The sequence below is a fragment of the Apteryx rowi genome, unplaced genomic scaffold, assembly GCF_003343035.1.
Source record: "Apteryx rowi isolate R43461 unplaced genomic scaffold, aptRow1 scaffold_46, whole genome shotgun sequence".
Lineage (NCBI taxonomy): Eukaryota > Metazoa > Chordata > Aves > Apterygiformes > Apterygidae > Apteryx > Apteryx rowi.
In genome coordinates this window covers 500,500-521,438 of record NW_020450716.1, presented here as the reverse complement: position 1 = coordinate 521,438, position 20,939 = coordinate 500,500, and the positions used below count along the sequence as shown (strand labels likewise).

Genomic DNA, 20,939 nt, shown 5'->3' with positions numbered 1-20,939 from the left:
AAGTGTCTTCAAAGGAGACAGTTTAACCAGAGGTGTTGACAGCAGTACAGATACAACCAGTACTGCTGTATAGCTATGTTTACCAAAGAGCAGATGTATGTTGTCTCTGTCCACATACAGGACAGTCTGGGCTATTAAGCATTACCAGAGCCCTTTACTCCTCCAACTGAGCAAACCAAAATATAGTTGCTCCCGGTAGGGATGTATTAGCAATAAGACAAAAGTGGTTCTGTCTTGCTTCTAGTACCCACACAAGAAAAGTGTTGCTAGATCTTTAGAGCTAACAGTTACAGCAGCCAGGCCAGTATTCCACTATAGGAAGGAACAGTTAAAGGAGTAAGCTTTTCTATACTCCCAGTACAATGTAAAACATGCAGGAGTTGATTTATCAAGGTTGCTGGAATAAGGAGACAGTCACTTCCACCTAAAGTGATCTGCAGCGTCTGATTTTGGTGGTGCAGCTCATGCATCCAAGTGCTTTAAAGAAGTCTGGAGGGCAGAACTGATCATTAGGGCAAGCTCTGTTTCCTTCTCTATGTGCCTTGTTACATGCAAAGAACTATTTTCAGAGCCCAGGTTCCCATCAGTGGCTTACTGAGGGGTTGTTTTTGTGTTAAGGAAGTCAAGCGCTAAACTTAGTTCCAGATTACAACTTTTCAAAAGTTTGTGTGTTGTTACACTCTTCATGATACTTTTTGGCCCATGGGAAGACCAACTTCAAAGTGAGGCTGCACTTCCAGAAATATTCACACCTGGCTTGAGTTTGGATTTTTTTTGTTTGTTTTTGGATTAGCTGTATCTGTACTCCCCAGTTAAATGAGCAAGATGAAACTGCCACCTTGCTTTGACTGCACTGAAGTCAGAAGGGGCAGTGAAACCAGAACAGGACCTTATACCAGGATTTCAGCATGTTGGTTGGCTTAAGTCAGAATTTGGGCCCCTGGAATTGTAAGCCAGGAGGGACAGGGCAGAGTGTGGAGGAGAAACACAAGCATGTGTTCACATAGCCTCCTGCAGAAAGAGAGCACATGTGCTCACTCTGCGTTGGTAGTCCCTGAGGCAAAGGCACGCAAGGCTTTCCCAGATGCAGGAATGGCTGGGGAGGTGTGGATATATTTGTCTGTATTTGTAATAACTCAGACCACAAAGGCATTTTTTTGTTTGTTTTTTTCTGATTTCCTTCAGAAGAACCTCCCCGCATACCGCTCTCTCCCAAGTAGAATGTAATTACAGTACCCAGTCACTGTGGGGTCCACATGATTTCTTAGTGTTAGGGAGAGAGTAAATAAAATACATAGTAAAAAAAAAATAGGCAAAACTTATGCAATCCCCAGTGACACATGTTGCTTGAGACCCCATCCCCCATTTCTGCTGATACTACTGAGTTATTCTTTGATACAGACCGTATCCACCTTAGTGTTTTAGCTCAGACTGAAAGCATCTTTTGAAGTGAATGCCCTGACCATCCCCACTCACTACATGGCACAAAGAGGTCTTAGGCATATGAACTGGATTCCTTTTGGATGAATCTGAACTGGAAGACAATCTCCAGGAGCATGTCTAAGGCACTCCAACTACTATTGAGCTTGCAGTCCACAGGCCTGGACTATACCTAGTCCCAAGTAAAAAATATGCAGATGTCAGATCCTCAGCACTGACCGTTTTACTTTACAAATCTCCTGCTAAAGGACTATGCTGCTTGTTAATGTAGACAAAGGCAATGAATGCCTTTGCATGGTGCCTCTGTTCTGCATTTTTAGATGAAGAAAGCCCAGGACAGCATAAACACCCCCCAGCAACACTAGGTAAACAAACCAGGTTATGGCTGATTTGTACAATGTAATTTAAGTGGATTTTGTTCTCAAGCAACTGTGCTAAGAAAACAAAAGTCCATTTTGCACCACGAAGTCTGACTTTTCAGGTGACTTTTAGGTCTGACCCAGTGTGGGTGTGGCTTCTATAGCCTGGTTCTTTAACATCTGCAGAGATGTTGCTCTTCAGATTTGTTCCCTTATCCTATTTCTCATTATGTGAGGAAGTTTCTCTGAAAGTGTAGCTTCAGCCTTCTTTTTTTTAGCTTGTGATTTTTATAGCTTCTTGTCCTTTCACATTCTTAGCTGGAATAAGCTCCTGCTTCCTTCTTCTGTTAGGTGCTCCCCTGAATTCATTTGTAGACCATGATTACAGCCTGTATGGACTGACATACATGTTATGCTTGTATGTTTACAAAGGCAAATGAAAATCTGACAGCAGTACACAACAGTAATTTTATTGTTTCATGAATGGCTCCTCAAATGGATCCTTGTGCAAAGGATTGTGCATGACAGTGGCAAAAGCCCAAAGCTGAAATAAGTAAAAGGACTCTTTTTCCTGCCTGTGTGTGAGGCAGGCCAGGGAATAGCTGCACCTTGCTTTGGCTGGGTTGAGAGGTTTTAACTTCTGGTGAAGATGAGGATTCTGTTTCCAAAACTAACATTTTGTCCTGCAGTTTTTAGATACTTGGTTAGCTGGCATAATCAAATGTTAGATTAATGAAACCGAATATCCCTAGAGATTTTGCTTATTATGCAGCCTTTCTTTTCTAGGGTGACTGAATTAACTGGATATGAGCCACAAGATCTGATAGAAAAAACCCTCTATCACCATGTTCATGGCTGTGATGTGTTCCATTTACGATACGCTCATCATCTGTGTAAGTAAAAAGAATGTTAGACTGAAATGTATTAAGTAGAGTGAGAAGYTTTTCAGACAACAGGCACTATGCTGGAAAGTAGAGAAATCTTTCCAAATCTTGACTGGAGGTAGACTTTCAAAAGTGCTTGGCTATCACTTAAGGAAACCAGCACTTTTTCAAATAAGCTAGATACTCAATATGCTGTGCTTCTGAAAAATATATCTGGCTACTTTTATCTCTCTACTTAAAGGACTTGGTCTCTTTTGAAAATCTGGACCTGATTCTGGGTGTTGAACTGTTGAAGGAAAAAACCCAAAAGAGCAAGTGAATGAGTGAGAGGGGGAGAAAAGGAAAATCTGGACTATTGGTCTCTTTTGTTTAAAAAAAAATTATGCAACAGCTCTCCATTCCCCTGAAACATGTTGGTAATATTCAGCCCATGTTTGAAGTGAATGCAAACCCAAAAAATCTTGAAATGAATGTTCATGAATAGCATGTGGATGAGGTTTGAAGAACAGAGTGTCAGGAAAAAGAAATACACATTTAGTAATTCCCCATCTGCCAACAGAGACGCTAATCATATCTTCGAGCATCTGGATTTGGGAAGTAGTTCATTCAGTAGCACATTAATTTGAGAAGCAAATTGAGGGAATAGCTGAACTCTGGATTTGGCTAAGGCTGCCACAGACCATACGATCCAAAGATGAAATCCAAAAACCAATGTTAGTGAATTTTTTTCCAGATTGCTCTTGTAGGCTGAAAGTAATCAGAGTCAAATCCTTCTTTTAGGCTCCCCTGAAGGAGGGGATAGTCAATTCTTCACCTGATTGTGTGATATTCTTGAGGATTTGGAATATAAAGGAGGATGTAACTGTATTTGGCACAGGTCAGGGTTGAAATTCCAAGCACAAAATACTGTTCATGGCAGTGGGTGCTATACCTGGGAAAGCAGAAGCTGATCTTTACGGCAAATTCATATTAACTGAAAAAACATTGAAGGCTCTGGGCCATAACAAATTAAAAACTAGAACCACCAGGATGCACTGTAGTGTCCCCTTGTGAGCATCCTTTTGTAGGGTTAGTCTCTGCATCCAGGTGTGACTGTTGACCTGTACAAAACATCACTTGTTATTTTCACAAGACTATTTGAAATACCTACGTCAACCAGTATATAGATGATTCCATTATAGCCACAATCATCTCTGGAAAGCAGTTTATCATTTTTAGAGTAGAGTCATGGATAGCTCTGTGCAGGTGGTAGAAGGCTTGTACTTTGGCCCCAAGTTTGGTCTATGCATAACTGGAGTTTTAGTAAAGGGACACATCATGCTTACCTAATCACTCAACCCACCACACACACGCGCACACACACACACAAAACCCTCAACCAAACAGAATAACTAAAACCAGTTCTCTAGATACTCTACCTGAATTACAAAGTATTGTGAAGTTTAAAAACAGAAGAAAAATATGAGAAGATGAATACAAATTTATGAAAGTTTTGAAGCAACTAAATGCCAAGAAGAAGAAAAAGTAATGCTAACAGTAGGAACAGTGCAGAATCATGGTCAGAATACCAAGTAATAGTAATTATTGAAACAGATGTAAAGTGTACAAACTTCTGTGCCTCTGGGGAGCCACTGCTATAACTCCCCCACCATCCATCAGCAAATGTCTGAGGAACCCGAACAGTAAAAGGCTGGTGGGTTTGACATACCATTCCATAAAGCAATCTGATGATTAAGTGTCATCTGATGATGAAATCTGGAGAGAAACATCTTACACCTAATAAGGGTATTTGTCAAGAAAAAAAAACAACCACCCTAAACTAGGATAATCAATTGTTTTTTCAAAGAGGAAAAAAATTCCCAAAGTGAAGACCTAAAGCAACAGAACTTTAATTTAGGCAGCATAGAGAGCAAAACAAAGGAAACAGTGAGGGGAGCAAGCTAGAAGGGGTATAACAAGAATGTCAAACTATGAGGGAAATGTAAATGTGAATATTTGCCTAAGGTGTGCTGGCAGCAAACAGAGTTTCCTGTTTTAAACATTTGATTAGCTTCCAGCTCTACGAAAAAGCCTCTGAAGTTTGAACTAGTGTTATTTATTTCTATAGCACCGTCAATATACACAGTGTTTGCTCTACAACTGGGGAAATTGGCCACACAAATAATGTGTCCCCTAAAGATCTTGCATTCTGAAAGACAGGATGAGAGAAGCTCTTCCAGTACAGACAAAATATTCTTCTGGCCTTAGCTAAATGCTTTCATTTGTACCATCTTCTCTCTGTGAGGAGGATTTTGTGCAGCCCATGTGTAGTGTCATTGCTCTTCCCAGTAAACTTTTGCAAGAGTCACATCTCTGTGCCTTGGCAAAGCAAGCCACAGGCCCAGATGATGTTGCCACCAAGCTGTTTTGCTGCTTTCTGAAAGTCAGCCTATATATTTATAGAACCTATCTTAGAGCAGAGCACAGTTCACGCTCTGTCCATGCCATTGAATCCACTGTTGCTCGCCCAGCAATCAAGCCTTCCAGCACAGCTGCACTAGTTTTTTAAGTGGGTAGAAGAACTGTAGAGTCTGCTAGGGCACCATCCACTGCCAGCACTGCTTGAGGGCTGGCCTGATTGCCAGACTTGCCAGACTGTGTGTGCCAGGGAAGCTAAAACAATTCCTGCTGTGTGTACGGGACCAAGAAGCCCATTTCTCTGTAGCGGCATCCTTAAGTGCAGGCTGGGAATTCCTAGCCACATGCCCGTGAGCTGGCTGGAACCTTTTAAAATAACCCTCTGTGACAGACCAGAAGGGCCGGCCCAGCGCCTTTTTCAGCTTGCTTGCTAAACCAGCTGGGAACCACAACAGAGGAACACCCAGTTACAAATGACAYAGCTAAGAGCCAGGGCTAAAGCCACTGTATCCTCCCCATTTGATTGCAGCAGAGGCCACCAAGAAGTCTGAGCCTGCACAGATTGTCTTGGTAGTGGATTTACCTCGCCCTGGTTTCTGAGGTTTCTGATCAGCATCAAACAGGGTAATTTAACACAGGGCCAAAAGGAAATTAACTTCATTTACTGTATCGAAGCACAGCTACTGTCCTGCAGCCAAGGTCAGACTTTCCCCAGATCGCTAAAAATGCAGGAGACACAGAGTCCTCCCCATGTCCCAGGAGAAATACTGGTTTATCCATATAATTAGGAAGGAAAGCTGAGCACTGTAGTCCTCAGTGGTTTTCACATCTTTTAAAATATTGTCTTAACTGGAAAGCTAAAACAGGCATTTGAAAAAAATCAGAGTGAGAGGGAGAGAAAAAGAAAAATCAAAACTAGTCCCAAAACACATGAAGAACTTTGTTATACCTATACCTTTGTTACAACCTTTATTATAGCATTAATTTCTATTTTGGAAGACTGAGAAGCAAGACATTTTGAATTCAAGGCAAACCTGACCATTTAACTAGCACAAAGACTTAGTTTTGATGAGCCTAGACCACATTATATTTATATATATTTATATATATAAAATTCTGTTGGATGATCTAGGCCAAAAGGAAAGCACCATTTGCTAGAACTGGACCATTTGGATTACAGAACATCATGACACATAGCAATTAAATGGCATACAGTGGATTACAACATGGAACACAGTTGATTGSTAGTTGATTGTAGTGGAAGGAGAACTGACACTTCCAGAAAGACCTGTCTATAATCATTTTTTAGGAGCCTGGTTTTCTGTGGGAGACTTACTGGATTTGAAAAAAAAAGTTTAAATGTGTTGTGACTTGTGTAGATGGATAGGAGACTAAGCAGTCCGGAGGGATGACCCATACGCTACAGACTTAAACTTAAAGGACCTTTTACCGAGAACAAGAACTCTTGCTCTTGTATTTCTGTCAGTCTTTCGTTGGGTTGTTCACATTATTGACATTACTGTGGTCTCAGACTACTGTTGGAATTACTATCCCCTACCTCCCCCCCCAAGTAACAACTGAATAAAAAAAAGCCCACCCCAATTATGATTAATAACCRTGTCATTAATTGGTAAATGGTAAAGAAAACCAAAAAGATTATGCACTCTCTTGTTCCAAATTTAATATTGATACCATCCCTGTCAGAAAAATCTCCTATAAATACTAATTATAAGGCCATATATTTTCATTTTAAGTGGTCATTTGCTCTGCTAGAGATGGCTGAAAGAGAAAACTGTTGTTTGACTGGCTTATTATATATCTGCTTCTGCACCAGGCATGTATAATAAGAGAACAGAATTACATAAGCTTTGCTAGTAAGTTCTATGTAATACAAGCCTTGCATTTGCAAGCAGTAATTACATTTTTTTATCGTGTATTATACAAAGCTACAAGGAATTACTGCTATTTATCAAGTTCTTTTGCGGTAGTCTGAGTATCAAAACTGGTCTTTTATTTCTTAATTTATAGTAAATAACTGATTGAAGAGTAGAAAAGTGGAGTTCTCTAGAGAAATGCTCCAGGGTCACACAAAAGAAAACAGATCTTCAAGGGCTAGGAGTTATTCTCTTGTTGTGAATCATTAGATAAATGCCTGGCACTGAACCAGAAAGATTCATGGCTAGATTAAATATTTAGAGATGCTGCACACAGCTCGTATTATAGCATAGCCATATGCCAAAACATCTTTGTTCACAGAGAATCCAAACTGGTGTTCAGAGAATTTACATTTCTAGTGAAATCTATCTGATAACTGATTCACCTCTCTGGCCTTGTCTTTATTTGTATGTTTAAGAATCAAATAATATTTTAATTTTGCCCTTTTAAATCAACCTTAGAAGTATAGAGCATACAGACAGCACAGCATGAAATGCAGTGCAATATACACAATGATCTTTCAAGCTATAAATGTCAAAAAATGCTTCCAAATACACTGGAAAAATTCATTCARTTCTGTCTGCCTCAAAATTCTTTTGCTGCTTTCTACTTTTCTTTTTCAGTTAGAAAATTAAAATGATTAARTGTTTTTGTAGAATGTAAGCATAAAAGAGCAGGGTAAACTGGAAAAGAGGGAAGAAAAACCTAAATAGTCTGGAACATAGTATTTGTAAACAGTGAGGTGACATTGTAAAACCATGTAAAGGAGCAGGACAAATACCTTTGCAGCAAAGCTACTTAAAGTTTGTTGGGAAAGGGGGATTTAAGGGAATGGGAGGAGAGAGAAAAGCCCCTGCCTTACACAAAAATCTCTCCAGGAACTGATCACAAGTTCAAGCAATGTGAAATGTATTTACATTGTATTTACAGTGTTGGTGAAAGGCCAAGTCACAACCAAGTACTATCGACTACTGTCCAAGCATGGAGGCTGGGTTTGGGTACAGAGCTATGCTACCATTGTGCATAACAGTCGTTCATCACGGCCTCACTGCATAGTGAGTGTCAATTATGTCCTTACGTAAGTCAAAATACTTTGTACCATTACATGTTATCAGTAATTAATTCATTACTAATTAAATCATTTAGGCTTGCTACATTCGTGTCTTCCAGTATCATTCTGTGTTTGCAAGTTACAACCCCTTTTTTTTCCCCACATCCTTCCCCTTCCAGTTACAGAACGYAACTACAGATAGCACATTGCGCAAAAAAGAGCTAGTGTTTCTTATGATTACCTTGCAAACCATAAAACTTGTGCTTGAATGTGTCATACTGCTGATAGCCATTTGTGTTAGACCTGTACCCCAGTTCTGCAACTAGCATCAGAACTGCACTGTGCTAGGTACTGTCGAGACACAGTGAAAGCGACTGCTACCCAGCAGAGGTCACAGTGTCAGTTTGAAACAGATAAATGGTAGAAAGTGCTACTCCTTTCAAAGACAGGTGAATTACCAAGGATTCCCTTACTTACCTTGGGTTCCACAGATACTCAGGGCCAAATTACATTCTCACAATGGCAAGTAGCTCCCACTGAGCTTGTGCATGTGCAGTGGCTTGGAACTGCAGCTTACGAATTCTGGTTCAAGTCATGAAGTCATTATGAAATTCCTATCTTGCTATAAACCTGGGAGACTCAGAAATGCATGTGAAAGTGCAGTGGCTGAAAGAAGGAAGAGAGAAACATGTATTTATAGACAGGGATATCTTGTTTAATTGTACAGTCTGACTTTGTCAAAGCCTGTGACGTAGTGCATAGGTAAGAGGGCAAAGCAACAGTGAAACGGTCTATGACTAAAAAGACAATCTGTGAAAAAGGGATAGTGGTCACCCTAGGATGTTAGTCAGTAGCTGAGAGAAGCAGGGAACCACATGCCCTTTTCTTTTGTCTAGACTAGTCCATTTCTTATCTGGCTTGAACATAAGATGTGTTAGAAGTTTGCATGATGGCTGTGGTAGGGTCACRTGTGTTTGCATGTTTTAATGCTATATCTACTACCCAACCTTGAAGAGTTAAACTGTATGAGTTGAGCAACCACAAGAGTGTTTCCTTAAGCTACTGGAAGTCAGTACTGAGCCCTGGACTTACGGGCCTATGCTTCCCTCATTCCTGTAAAGATGTGGGAGCCAGCAGCAGCACTAAGGAAAGACTCAGTCCTGCAACCTGCTTGGGTCCGATGAGTTGGGGCAAGTGATCTGGGTAAACAGAGGGAGCTATGCCAGGGATCTAACAGTATATCCTTGAGTTGAATTTAGTTCCAGGCTATTCATCATCAAAAAGTGAAGGAAGTGAGTTCTAGATAGGAAATGAGAGAGAAGTAGCTTTTTTTCCTAGTTATCCTTTCAAAAACATGCTCCACTGTGACTGCTGACAAAACCAAAGGAGACAATTTAATCATCAGAACTATATGAATTAGTGTTGCTGCAGATGCTCCACAATCTTCCCTTAATTTGTTTCCTAGCCTCTTTTGTATAAAAATCTGCCCTGTCCGTGGGGCAGGTAAAATGGAATAGAATAGGAAAGAAAATCTAGACACTGTCAAAAACACATTGCAGCTCCTATGGCATGTTACTAGCACACTGGACTGGAGGGAAAGGAAGCTTGCTCCTTTTTCTCTCCTTGGAGAAAACTGTGAGAGCCAGGGAAGAGACCAGTTCCTGACTGAGGAGAAGACACTTGACCTGATCTATGTCTTCCTATCAGATCTTCCTCACAGCTGTAGGAGCTGTGAAGTGCAACGCAACACAACGCAACGCAATGCAACGCAACGCAACTCAATGCAATGCAATGCAGCAAAATACAGGGTGCCAGGGATAGCTTAAAGAAGAAGTTGGCACAGCTTAGATTCAGATAGTAGGGAAATTTAATATGAAGATGTTTACTATGTTTCTGATGGAACATTTGTGATAGACTCCAGTGGAAACAGGGTCAGATGAAAAATTTCACTGCCTCCTAACACCCCAACCCAGGACTGCAGACTAATGAAAATCTAGGAAGAATGAAAATGAAAACATTGTGAAAGCTACCATGTATTTCCAAAGGAACTATTCTGGATTTATGCAATATGTTTGAGTATATATTTACCAGCCTGTTCTTTTGCAGAGATATTGAGTATAAGGAACTTCAGTTGTCACTGGACCAGGTTACCATTTCTAAGTCACAGTTTTCATGCAGAAACTCAGTATCTACCTCACAGGAAACAAGGAAAATAGTAAAACCCAAAAGTAATAAGATGAAGGCAAAACTCCGAACAACGCCTTACCCACAACAGGTAAACTTTTCAGCAATATTTACCTACCAGTTATTGTGGTAGAGTCCTTGGGACAGGATCATCAGAAGCTGAACTTAGTAAAACTGACAATAGTATGCTCTGCCACAGGTAGGTCAGAATACAGCAAGACCCTTCTGTTCTTGGGGTGGGCAGCACAAACAGTACAAACAGTCTCTGGCGAATGATGCAAACACAAAGACTTTTGAATTATGGAGTGTGTAAAGTACTTGGGAAGCAATGTATTTTCTCAGTAAAAAGAAGAAAACAATGTACTAAAGATAGCTGGGTTGTGAAAATTTGAGCTAGTGTAGAATGCATTTTGTTCATCATTGATAGACAGAGTTCTTATGTCACATAGATGTAGGCAGTTTCCTTATGCTGGAGAATGATTCATGAAAAGGAAAACTAGCACACAGAGCACTGGAGTGGGACTTAGGCTATCTGTCACTGAGCGAGCTGGAAGCAGACACAAAAGGAAACTAGGGAGATTGTCCATAATACAGGTTTGGTGGGATTGATACCCATCAGGAGACATTCTGAGACTTCAAAATGAATACTACTACTAGTATTATCTTAAAATAGCACCAAATGCAGCTAGCACATATACTCCATTCAAAACAGTGAGAGCCTGAAAAGTATTTGGAGTCTGGAGAAGAGGGTGGGAGAGAGAAGGAGGAGAAGATCATCRTGATAGAAGTTGAGGCAAAGGATAGATTTTGTCTTCCTACCATTCTGAAGCTTGACATGCCAACAAACTATCTTCACCAAATGCACATCATATTCATGTTCTGCAGCTTCATTTATCAATGACTTCCTGTGCTTTGCAAAAAACTTATGCCCTCTGATATTTACAACTGCTTAAACTTGCTGACTAGCTAAAATCCAGCTGTGCAAAATTATCAAATATGCCCTTAACATTAGGATGTCAAATTTGTTGTTTGTTCCTTTGTCAAGTAAAGGTAAAGTTATAGTGAAGACAAGGAACTTTAGATGTACTGGTGAGCCASTCCTATTTGCCAGTGAAATTGCAGTTCAAGGAGGCCTGGCTTTGGGCTCCTATATTACATGTTATGTGGTTTCATATAAAAGTTAGTCATTTAACTCTCCTCCCCTCCTTTTTTTCTTTCTCCCAGCAATACAGCTCATTCCAAACAGACAAACTGGAATGCAGCCAGGTGGGAAACTGGCGATCCAGCCCTGCAGTGAACGCTGCCACCATTCAAGAACAAAACTTCCATTCAGAAAACAGTGAACTTTTATATGCCCCGTCATATAGCTTGCCTTTCTCTTACCATTATGGACACTTCCCTGTAGATTCTCATGTCTTTGGTAGCAAAAAGCAAATGCTACCTTCTAAGTTCGGACAGTCTCAAGGAGCACCTTGTGAAGTGGCACGATTTTTCTTGAGCACGCTGCAGGCAAATGGAGAATGCCAATGGCATTATACCAACTCCTTGGTACCCAACAGCCAGTCTCCATCCAAAAATCTTTCTGATCAGCCAGTGAACATCGTCCGGCATAATCTTGCACAGAGTTACGAAGGTGGGTGTCACTTCAAAAAAAAGAAAAAAAGAAAAGAAAAGCTGTGGGGTGTCTGGGAAAGATTTGTAATTGTAGTTTGAAAATAGGAAATACAAGAGGGTTAGGACATGCAGAAAACCAGAAACAATGAAGTATAACATCCAGTATGTTTATAGAATTTACATGTTTATCCCAGTGTCCTTTACCATAAGCACTTGATTAGAAATACTATCAAAGCATCAGTTGCAAAAATGTATCCACCAGAATCACTTTTAGAACAGGGCAGATATACCATCTCCTTTAATACTGGCATAGTTTGTTTTCATGCTTTGCACTGGCAGACTGTCTGGGGGCAGAATTACTCAGGTAAGTTGTTGCTGCAGTCAGAAAGAAACAAATGTACTTCAGTCCACGTACGGAAATTAAAATAAACATGATCTATTCCCATAAAAATTGAAGGTTGCCCTTCCTGAATATGAAGCCTTTACCTTACAGTTACTACAATGAATGACTAAATGAAGTGCACTGTCTTCCTGCTTTATTTAAAATGTTTTCAGTGCTCCTTCCTGGTAGGAACTGCATCATCTCTCTATACAGATGGTCAGCTCAAAACTTTGAAGGAAACACTGAAGACATTGACTTCTCTGACATGGCAACCTATAAGAAATACCACTGCAAAACTATAAAGTAGAATGTAAACAAGCTGAAAATACACTTTAATCCTTAGATTTCAGATACATTACATCTATCACTGTTGATGTACTGTTACAAAGTTAGAGGGAAGTATGCCTTTCTTCTAACTTGGTTACAGATGGGATGTAGAAAGCAATAGGGAAAAAAAAAAGTAGAAAAGATAGGCTTAAAATTCTTTAAGTATATGAAGAAGCTTTAATTCACTTAGGGATGTGACATTAGATATCCTCGATCCGAAGGGGGTATGTGCAGATGTTTAAAGCTGAGCTTGATACATTGGACAGAAGTAGGTATCAGGCGCTGAAAGTCTCTCCCACAGAAGCCTGAGTCCAGTGTTTTGTCCTTCATAGAACCATTTGTCCTCACCCAGCTGACTGGAATATAATACTTTATTGCTCTGTATTTGGATTGAAAATGGGCAAGACTGAAGCTCATATAGTTTAATGCTGTTTAAATGTATTTTCTGAGCCCATGCTCATCTAATGTGTTGGCTTCATTTTGTTGCTGTTGTGGACTGGGTGTAAAAAGGAGTAGCTTTAGCCAACAAGTAAGAGATGGTTTAGAAATGATTTTGTCCTTTCTAAAGATGTCATAACCTTGTGGAAAAGAAAAAGGTTATATCTTTGTGGGTAACCCTTATTAGTATAAGGGTTAAAGTAAATTTCCCCCAGCTAAGTTTGCAGGAACAAAACTATACTAGGTGTACTGAAGTCAGCCAAGATTTTCTTCTCTGCTTCCAAACTAATAGATGACATGAGACTGACTGAGAAAGTAGATCCACCCCTTGCTGGTCAGACCCTTAGAATGGATGTAGAAACAGCCTGTTTGGGGAACAGGGTCTATAATATAGCCATAACACTTGCAAGAAAGGCCCAGTGAGCATGGCAGCAGACAAGCAATTTACCATCAGTCAGTTAGTATGGGCAGATAATTCCTAATAAATATATGAAGTCAGCAGGATTCCTCAGGAATACCGTTAAATCTGTTTGAGAAGAAAATCTCAACAAAAAATTGTAAGCAAATACTGGCATTTTTCAGTTTCATAATACATGCATACCTTCACCATTTTCTTGTGAACAGGAAAATGGAGTTGTCACACCAGCAATGATTTCCTCTGATTCTGCTTCTTCTACTTAAGCCTCTGTTGCTTAAGTTGGAATATGTGGGTTCTTTTTTTGAGCAAGGATATATTTTGAAGGATGTTTAGTTGTTGGGCATTTGATGAAAAATGACTATGTACAATTAAATCTCTGGAAGATCACTTACAATAGGACTATTTAGGAAGGAAGAAAGGAAAATGGTGAAACTCAGGCCTGGTAAGAGATCATTTCTGGAGTTCACACAAACAATGTATGGGGATGGGGAGGAAAAACGGAGCATCTTCTGCATACAGAGGATTTATCTCTGATAGCTCCAGAGTTTGTTTCCCCTGGGGTAGAATTAACCCTGTTGTACTTTTGATGAGACTGTGGCAGAAATCTGGACCTTTGCAAGTGACTTTCTGCTTTGAATGGAAAGGGGCATCTGATCTTCCTTACACTGTCAACTGCTGCTCTTTCCAGTGGTTCACTGAAAAATTGACAGCCAGTAAGCTTCAAAGCAGAAAGGATCTGCTTAGCGTCATTCTCTTCAATCCAAAGGCAATGCCAAATATAACATCTGGCAACCGGGTTGGATGCTGGGGCTATTCTGCATCACATCCATAGAGGCATCTGCCAAAAATGTCATAGGCCAGAGACATTTTTCACTATGGAAAATACTTTCTTTTGGAGAGATCAGAGATTTTAAGATTATCATGCCAAGCCATCAAAGTTCTGGAAAAGCACGTAGCAGATAAAACTGCCTGCAAATCAGATGCTGCTGCCTCAGAATCTGGTTTTGAAGCTTCTTCCACTTCTTTCCAGCTGGCCTAGTCATCAGAAAAGAAACTCTCTTCAGAGAAGGAAACCATCTTCTCAGTCAGGGACGTTCCCTTTGTGCACTTGAATGGATACATTACTGCTGTAGATACCGCGGCATCCATGCTACTCAGTAATGAAATTCTGTACTATCTGTGTGAAGTTTAGTCCCACAGTTCATGTCATAGTTCAGGAAATCCTGAAGAATACTAAGGAAACGTGTGAAAAAGTTCCCCTCTACCTTCCTCCTCCACAAACCAGCTCCCAGGTTTAGCCTTGGACTACTGGAAGCAATATATGACAGCTTCATTGAAAAATATAATCCACTAATGGCAAAGAGGTCTTGAAGATCATTCAGTCTTACTGTTGTTTTTGGAGGAAGAATAATGGAGAAATTAGTATTCAGACCAGGACTCAGCACAGATACTGGGCTGAACTAAAAGATGTGTTTTTCATGGGCATGGACAGCATTCAGGTCTGTTGCATTTTTGCATAATTTGACCCAGTGGAGTGCCAGTGTGCCTCTGTGACACAGCTGGAGCATGACCAGGGCAGGACAGAGGCTCCGGTCATTGGCCTTTAGCAAAGCTCGGAGTGACAAAGAGTAATGGCTCCTCTTCCCAGAAGGCCCTGCCCTACAGAGGACTAGGAAACATACTGAAACATCATGGGCTATGTATAAACAGTCAAGTGCTGGTATGTTGTCTTCTCAGAACATGTAAAACCTGTCAGGAGTACACTGTTTTGTGATGAATGCAGATCACGAAGCCCAAGAAAAATTATGCAAGACAAAGCATGCATGTGCAGAGATTCAGCTATGTTCTAAAAATGCACATTTTTAATAGATAAGATGCAATACCCTCTGCTGATGACTGCATACCTTTTAGATGAAGATCAGTGCAAAGTATCAGTCTTTCTTTGCTTTAAGCTTGTTTAAGATGCCTTTCCTTCATTTTTATTGAAATAGATGGGACAATGTGAAAACTCTTGGTAGAGCAAGGCATATCTGAGAATAAAGTATCTTCTGCAAGCATTCTTCCCATACTGCACACCATTGTACTTAGATGTACTATGTAAAGGTGAGGAGGGAATGCTCCTGCCTGCAGCACCAAGTTGCACAGACTGCTCTAGTGTACTGTATCTATGACTAGACATGTTTCAAACAGAGACCAATGCCTGCTAGAGTGGCTTACTGTTGCCGTTTGGGTGGTTGGACACTGAACTCTGAGCGGGCTGCCAAGTGAGGAGAGCTGCCATCTCCAGATTTTCCCTCAACTTGCCCAAGCTGCACCCAGTGTGCAAGAATTAGTAGAAACATGATGCCTGGTAGACCGAGTTGACTAGTGCAGTTGTAGGCTGCTGTGATTGGAGGCAGTAAGAAAGAAAGTGAAAAGGGCATTTCAGAAAGCTACTGTCACTCTGGTATGATATACAACCTTAGACATGCACTATAGCTACCTCCCTTAGCATAGCTGAATTGCTCTGGCAGAAGAGCGATCTGGAAAGCATCCCAAATTAATGCACTGACATCAGTGGCTGCAGAGCGTTTTTCAGTGGTGGAGAACGTGCAGTAGGTGTGGGATCCCCATGCACCTGCTGAGGCAGGTACTCTGTCAACTGCCCACTTGTGAGATGGGTGGAAGCAGTCTGAGGATAGTGCTCTTCTGTAGCAGCACAGCACAGCTGATCAGCTTTCTATTAAATTCTGCATGAGAAAACTCACCGGGAGGAGTTTTTCCCAGGGCCTGCTTAGGCTTTTGTCTGCAAAGGAAGACAAAAGCAGGTTTTAAAAGTTTTTACTCCAGTAACTGTTCTGAATGCGAGCAGACAAAAACTACTGTGCTCTGTTGCACTGAAAACACGACTGGCTTAACTGTCTGCTTTAACTCCACAAATGTGCTGACAACTTTAATGGAAGCCTGCAAACAATTAACCAGTGACACTTACCTTCTTCCTCAAGGAAAGAGATCAAAACCATGTTTGAGAAATAGAAAAGGATAGAACAAAATGGATAATATCCTATAAATCAAGTATGCAAATTACTTCTTGCTACTCGGAAGACAGCCATCAACCCAGCAGAATATGAGATCACAAAAATGAAGATAACGAGACCGGGCCCTTTGATTGCTGTGAYGCTTTAGCTTCTTACAAGTGTTAGCTCTAAAAATGGAAAAGGACAATTTCCAGTTCATAGATTAGACCAGAGCCAGCAGGTAAATAGTACTCTGCCCTGCAGTAAGAGAACAAACCCATCACTCCTTTGAATGTAGTGAGTTTAGGAAAACACCAAAACAAGTATACCAGATCAGTTAAATCGTATTAGTTATACTTCAGTAACTCCCAGCATGGATACTTATTTTACGGTAAGAATGCCAACTGTGGAGTTACACTGTCATAGCATAATTATAGTAGTAAAATTTCCAAGTTATACTCAAGCATGTGGCTGAACCCATTTTGATTTGTGATCTAAGAGGTCTGTTTTTCAACAGCTGTCGAGAATTCAGTTCACTTAGGACTGCATGTACTTCTTGGTACAAAATGTATACACAGAAATTAAAAACAATAACTTGAAAGGTTGTTGTTTCTCAGAGGGTGGTGGGTTGATCCAGGAGAAATTGGATACAGATTCCAGTTTAAATTCTGATATTAATTAGGTGGTGCAACTCCCTCAAAAATTAATGAAGCTGTGCATAAAAAAAAAGGTACAATTAAGCTATTTCTGCTTTCTCTGTTATACATGAAGGCTTTGCCAGTCTACTGTAGCACAGGAAATATTTAATTATTAGTGGGTACGGTTATGTCAGCAATCACTACTGGGGAACTCCAAAACTTTTAAGATGTTGAATAAAATTTCTAGAAAACCAGAAAATCCCATTTTCAAAAGGCACTTAGGTGGTCAGGACTTGCAGTGAGCATGACACAAAATGGCGCTTAGTTTTAATTTGAGAAATTTGGTAAGTGCCACATTTAACCTTTAATGTAAAATTTTCAAATATGTCAAGTACTTTTCAGCTCCAGTAATATAACTGTCACACTGTGCATACAAGATAGTACAAAAAAATTAATACTCACCTAATTTTAGCCATATGGGATAGGAGTAAAATAGTGTTTTTTTTCTCTTACCATTTATAGATAGGACTGTACAAAAAGGAAAAGCTATGTGAGCCAAGTAGGAAGCGATAAAAAAATTAAAACTGTTAAATGAGTTTAGCCACCATGCAGAGACTTTAGAGAAAAGTAGCCAATTACTCAACATATTTTAGAAGAAAAGCCTGAATAGTACTCCCATATTTGAACTTAAACATTTTCAGCATGTATATGTTGTAGATTATATTATACATATAATTTTATTATATATTACTATTACCTCAAAAGCGGAGGTGCAGAATTATTCAAGAAACTTTTCTGTTGTTTTTCAATGGGGGGTTTTAATATCTGATGCTAGTTTTTCAAAGAAACAAAACAAAGTCTTCAATATGACACAAGTCAGTGTCTAATACTATATACTTTCTTCACTTTCTTTACAAGGTCAAGAGTCCAATATATGGAAGGATGAAACCTGTTTGACCATAAACATTACATTTAGTAAATGTTACTTTTCCTTTGATAAATCATTTGTGGAGTTACAAAGAGAGCTTGCTAAAGTCCATGATTTTTGACAGCAAGCCACATTTCAAAATATTTAAATCTTCAATTAATTTCCTGATTTGACCATATTAATAATGACAGTGATTTTTAATTATGCAGTCAAACAACAAGTGGGCATCTCACATAGTAACACGGAAAACATTTTCAGAATTGCTCAGCACTAACTGGCCTTCTGTATGTTTTTTGACTTTTCAGTACTGCCTTAAAGGGACTTATCCAAAGCCACTGAGGCAAATGTGAATGTCTCTGATGACTTCAGTGGGACTTGGATCTGGCCCAAACCAAATGGGTATTAAAGTTCAGTCATAAAAAGCGTCAGTCTCTAACTATTATATGAGTGCCAGTTTTCAGTAATTAACACGTTTTCTCTTTCCTGCAAGTGCCCATATCAAACAGAAGATACAGCCAAGATGCTCTATCTGACAGCTTTACAAGCTGCATGGCACCCATGCCAGGCAGCAGATACAAAGAAGAGATGTATGATTCCAGCATCATGAAACCCAACAAAATAGAAAACAGGATTCAGCCATCTCACCATCTCATTAAAGAAGAAAACAAGTTAGCTTTTAACAGAGACCTACAAGAAAAAATGAGCATTAATGAAAGTTCTTTTTCAAACTCAATAGCTAATTCCTTGCTGCCAAAATCTGAATGTTTCCAGTCTAAAGCTATAGGACAATTAAGTCATCTGCTGCCAGTGCCCTCRGTATATGAGCAAACAAGAAGGATTTGTATGAAAGAACCCAAATATGGGCATATTAGTCATCATGCCACAAATCTAGATGAACTGGACAACGATGAGAGAATGGCTGTAAAGCTTGATCACGACTCTGAAAGTGAATGTGTGATGGATGTAAGAGCCTCTGGACAAGTTCCATTTGTGCTTCTAAACTATCACCATGTTCTAGCCAAACATGGTACATTTCAAACTTCATCATGTACAGCCGCAGGACACACAGGAGAAAATTATGGATACAGTTCCGAGGAAGTAAATACATTTATTTACAAAAACCAAAGCCCTTCATCAGCTGCTTCTCCAGAAAACCACAAGGAATCTGCACTACCCCATTATATTGGAACTTCTGTAATAATAGCCAATGGAAGGTGACAATAATAGTAAAGTATTTACTTTTAATTAAGAAGCCAAACTGCAATGATTTCCAAAAAGCATGAGAAAACATGGTTACATTTACTGAGCATAGCTGAAGGTCAATGAGGGACTGACTTGTGTGCTCCTGGCAAGCCATGTGTAACAGTACCTTGAAGGTCAGGAAAAAAAATACATCTAGCTTCAGTGCTTCGTTGTCACAGATTAAGCTCTGGTGCCAGTGAGAAGATGTGTAACAGATCTTATTTTTGTTATTTTATAGTGTGCAACAAAATTAAATGATAGGTGTTATATGCAGAGATTTATATGCAGAACTTCTTTTCCCTTAAGCCCTACTTTCCAAAATACTTTCAAGATTTTTTTTTTATCATTACCATACACTATACACTCTAGTTTAGATATTTTTTGAYAAACTGTGTGAAACCTTACATCAACTCTCCATCCATGTGTTAAACATTCTGACAAATGAACTTTGTTTAGAGTGGTGATTTTAGTATCCATGATACAGAACTAAACAACTCAGTTTGGAAAATGCTTATTTATTAATTATCCAAAAGTTGTTTTAACTTTAAATTTGATTTATTTAACATAGATTTCAGTGTTCAGAGATTGTTGGCATCACCATTCATCTTGACAAGAAATGATATCATGGTAGATTAATACATATAAAGATACATATTAAGAGGTTACAGGTCTTGACATGGCAAACTGGTGAAAAGTACGTAGCAGGAACTGAAGACTATTCCCCTTAAAAATGTTGGAATAAGAAAAAGAAACTTCTAAAAAGTTTGTGTCAATGACTATTCTAGGAGAAGACTGCAGTTTTTCAAAACAGCTAGTCAAAAATACATCTTGATAATAACACCAGAAATGTTTTCTTTACAGTCCAGGGTATAAAGAACATTTATGTTCTATTTTAAACTTACTGGTAGTGTTGTGAAGTTTGAAGAGTTCAGCTTTTAACACACTGGACTTCCTTAAGCATAAATCTCATGGTCAACACAAAGGTAAGATTAATATTTGACTGACTCATGCACTTCACAAATAAAGCCAGTGGATAATCTGAATATGAAAAGTCATTGCACAACCACAAAAAACAGATTGCACAGATTGAAGGAAACAGAGAACAAATTGAAGGAAAGCAGAGTTTGAGTACATCGACTGAACACTGCACACATCTCAATTTGCACCAATAAATTGTAGCAAGCAAAACGTATACAGCATGCATTTAAATTTTTGCCAGCATATTAGGAATAGATTTTTCCCCTCCTTTTTTTACTTCTTTGTAAAGTTTACAAATCAGGAAATGAGGAGACGTATGGATCAACGTGTGTTTTATCGACAACAGTCAGTCCACTTTTTGTCTTTCAGCCACTTCCCCAAATACTCTTTTGGGGCTCTTGATAAAAYGACGAATGACTCCCTAAATAATATGTGTAAACATCAACAATTACAGCATCGGAGTCAGAGAATATTTTACAGGAAGGCTATTGTAGATCTGACTCAGCTGTATTCAGCTCTATTTCTTAGCCCAGTTCAAGGCTAGTTTACATTTTACAAACTTCCTCTCTCTTCTCAGACTCTCTGTAGGAGTCTCTCTCTAAATAAAATGCTTACCTGGCTTGTGCAATATGGAAAAATACTTCCTCATGGATTGCACCTTGACAGATAAAAATACTTTAATGGATGTAATGAAATACACACATTTTTTTAATTACACATTTTCTGTC

The 20,939-nt window shown here is 39.4% G+C and overlaps 1 protein-coding gene across 2 annotated transcripts in view; it reads left to right on the top strand.

Annotated features, from left to right (window-relative positions):
* SIM2 (SIM bHLH transcription factor 2) overlaps positions 1-19,209 on the top strand; it is a 55,024-nt gene extending 35,815 nt beyond the window's left edge. Inside the window, exons 7-12 of one of the 2 annotated variants that reach the window (XM_026077683.1) lie at positions 2,586-2,692; positions 7,946-8,093; positions 10,173-10,341; positions 11,475-11,883; positions 14,715-14,721; positions 18,498-19,209. In XM_026077683.1, coding sequence (XP_025933468.1) covers positions 2,586-2,692; positions 7,946-8,093; positions 10,173-10,341; positions 11,475-11,883; positions 14,715-14,721; positions 18,498-19,209 — 1,552 coding nt within the window. Of the gene's footprint in view, positions 1-2,585; positions 2,693-7,945; positions 8,094-10,172; positions 10,342-11,474; positions 11,884-14,714; positions 14,722-18,481 lie in introns of both variants that reach the window. The other variant, XM_026077682.1, reaches the window with a different exon arrangement.
* The last annotated feature ends 1,730 nt before the right edge of the window (positions 19,210-20,939 follow it).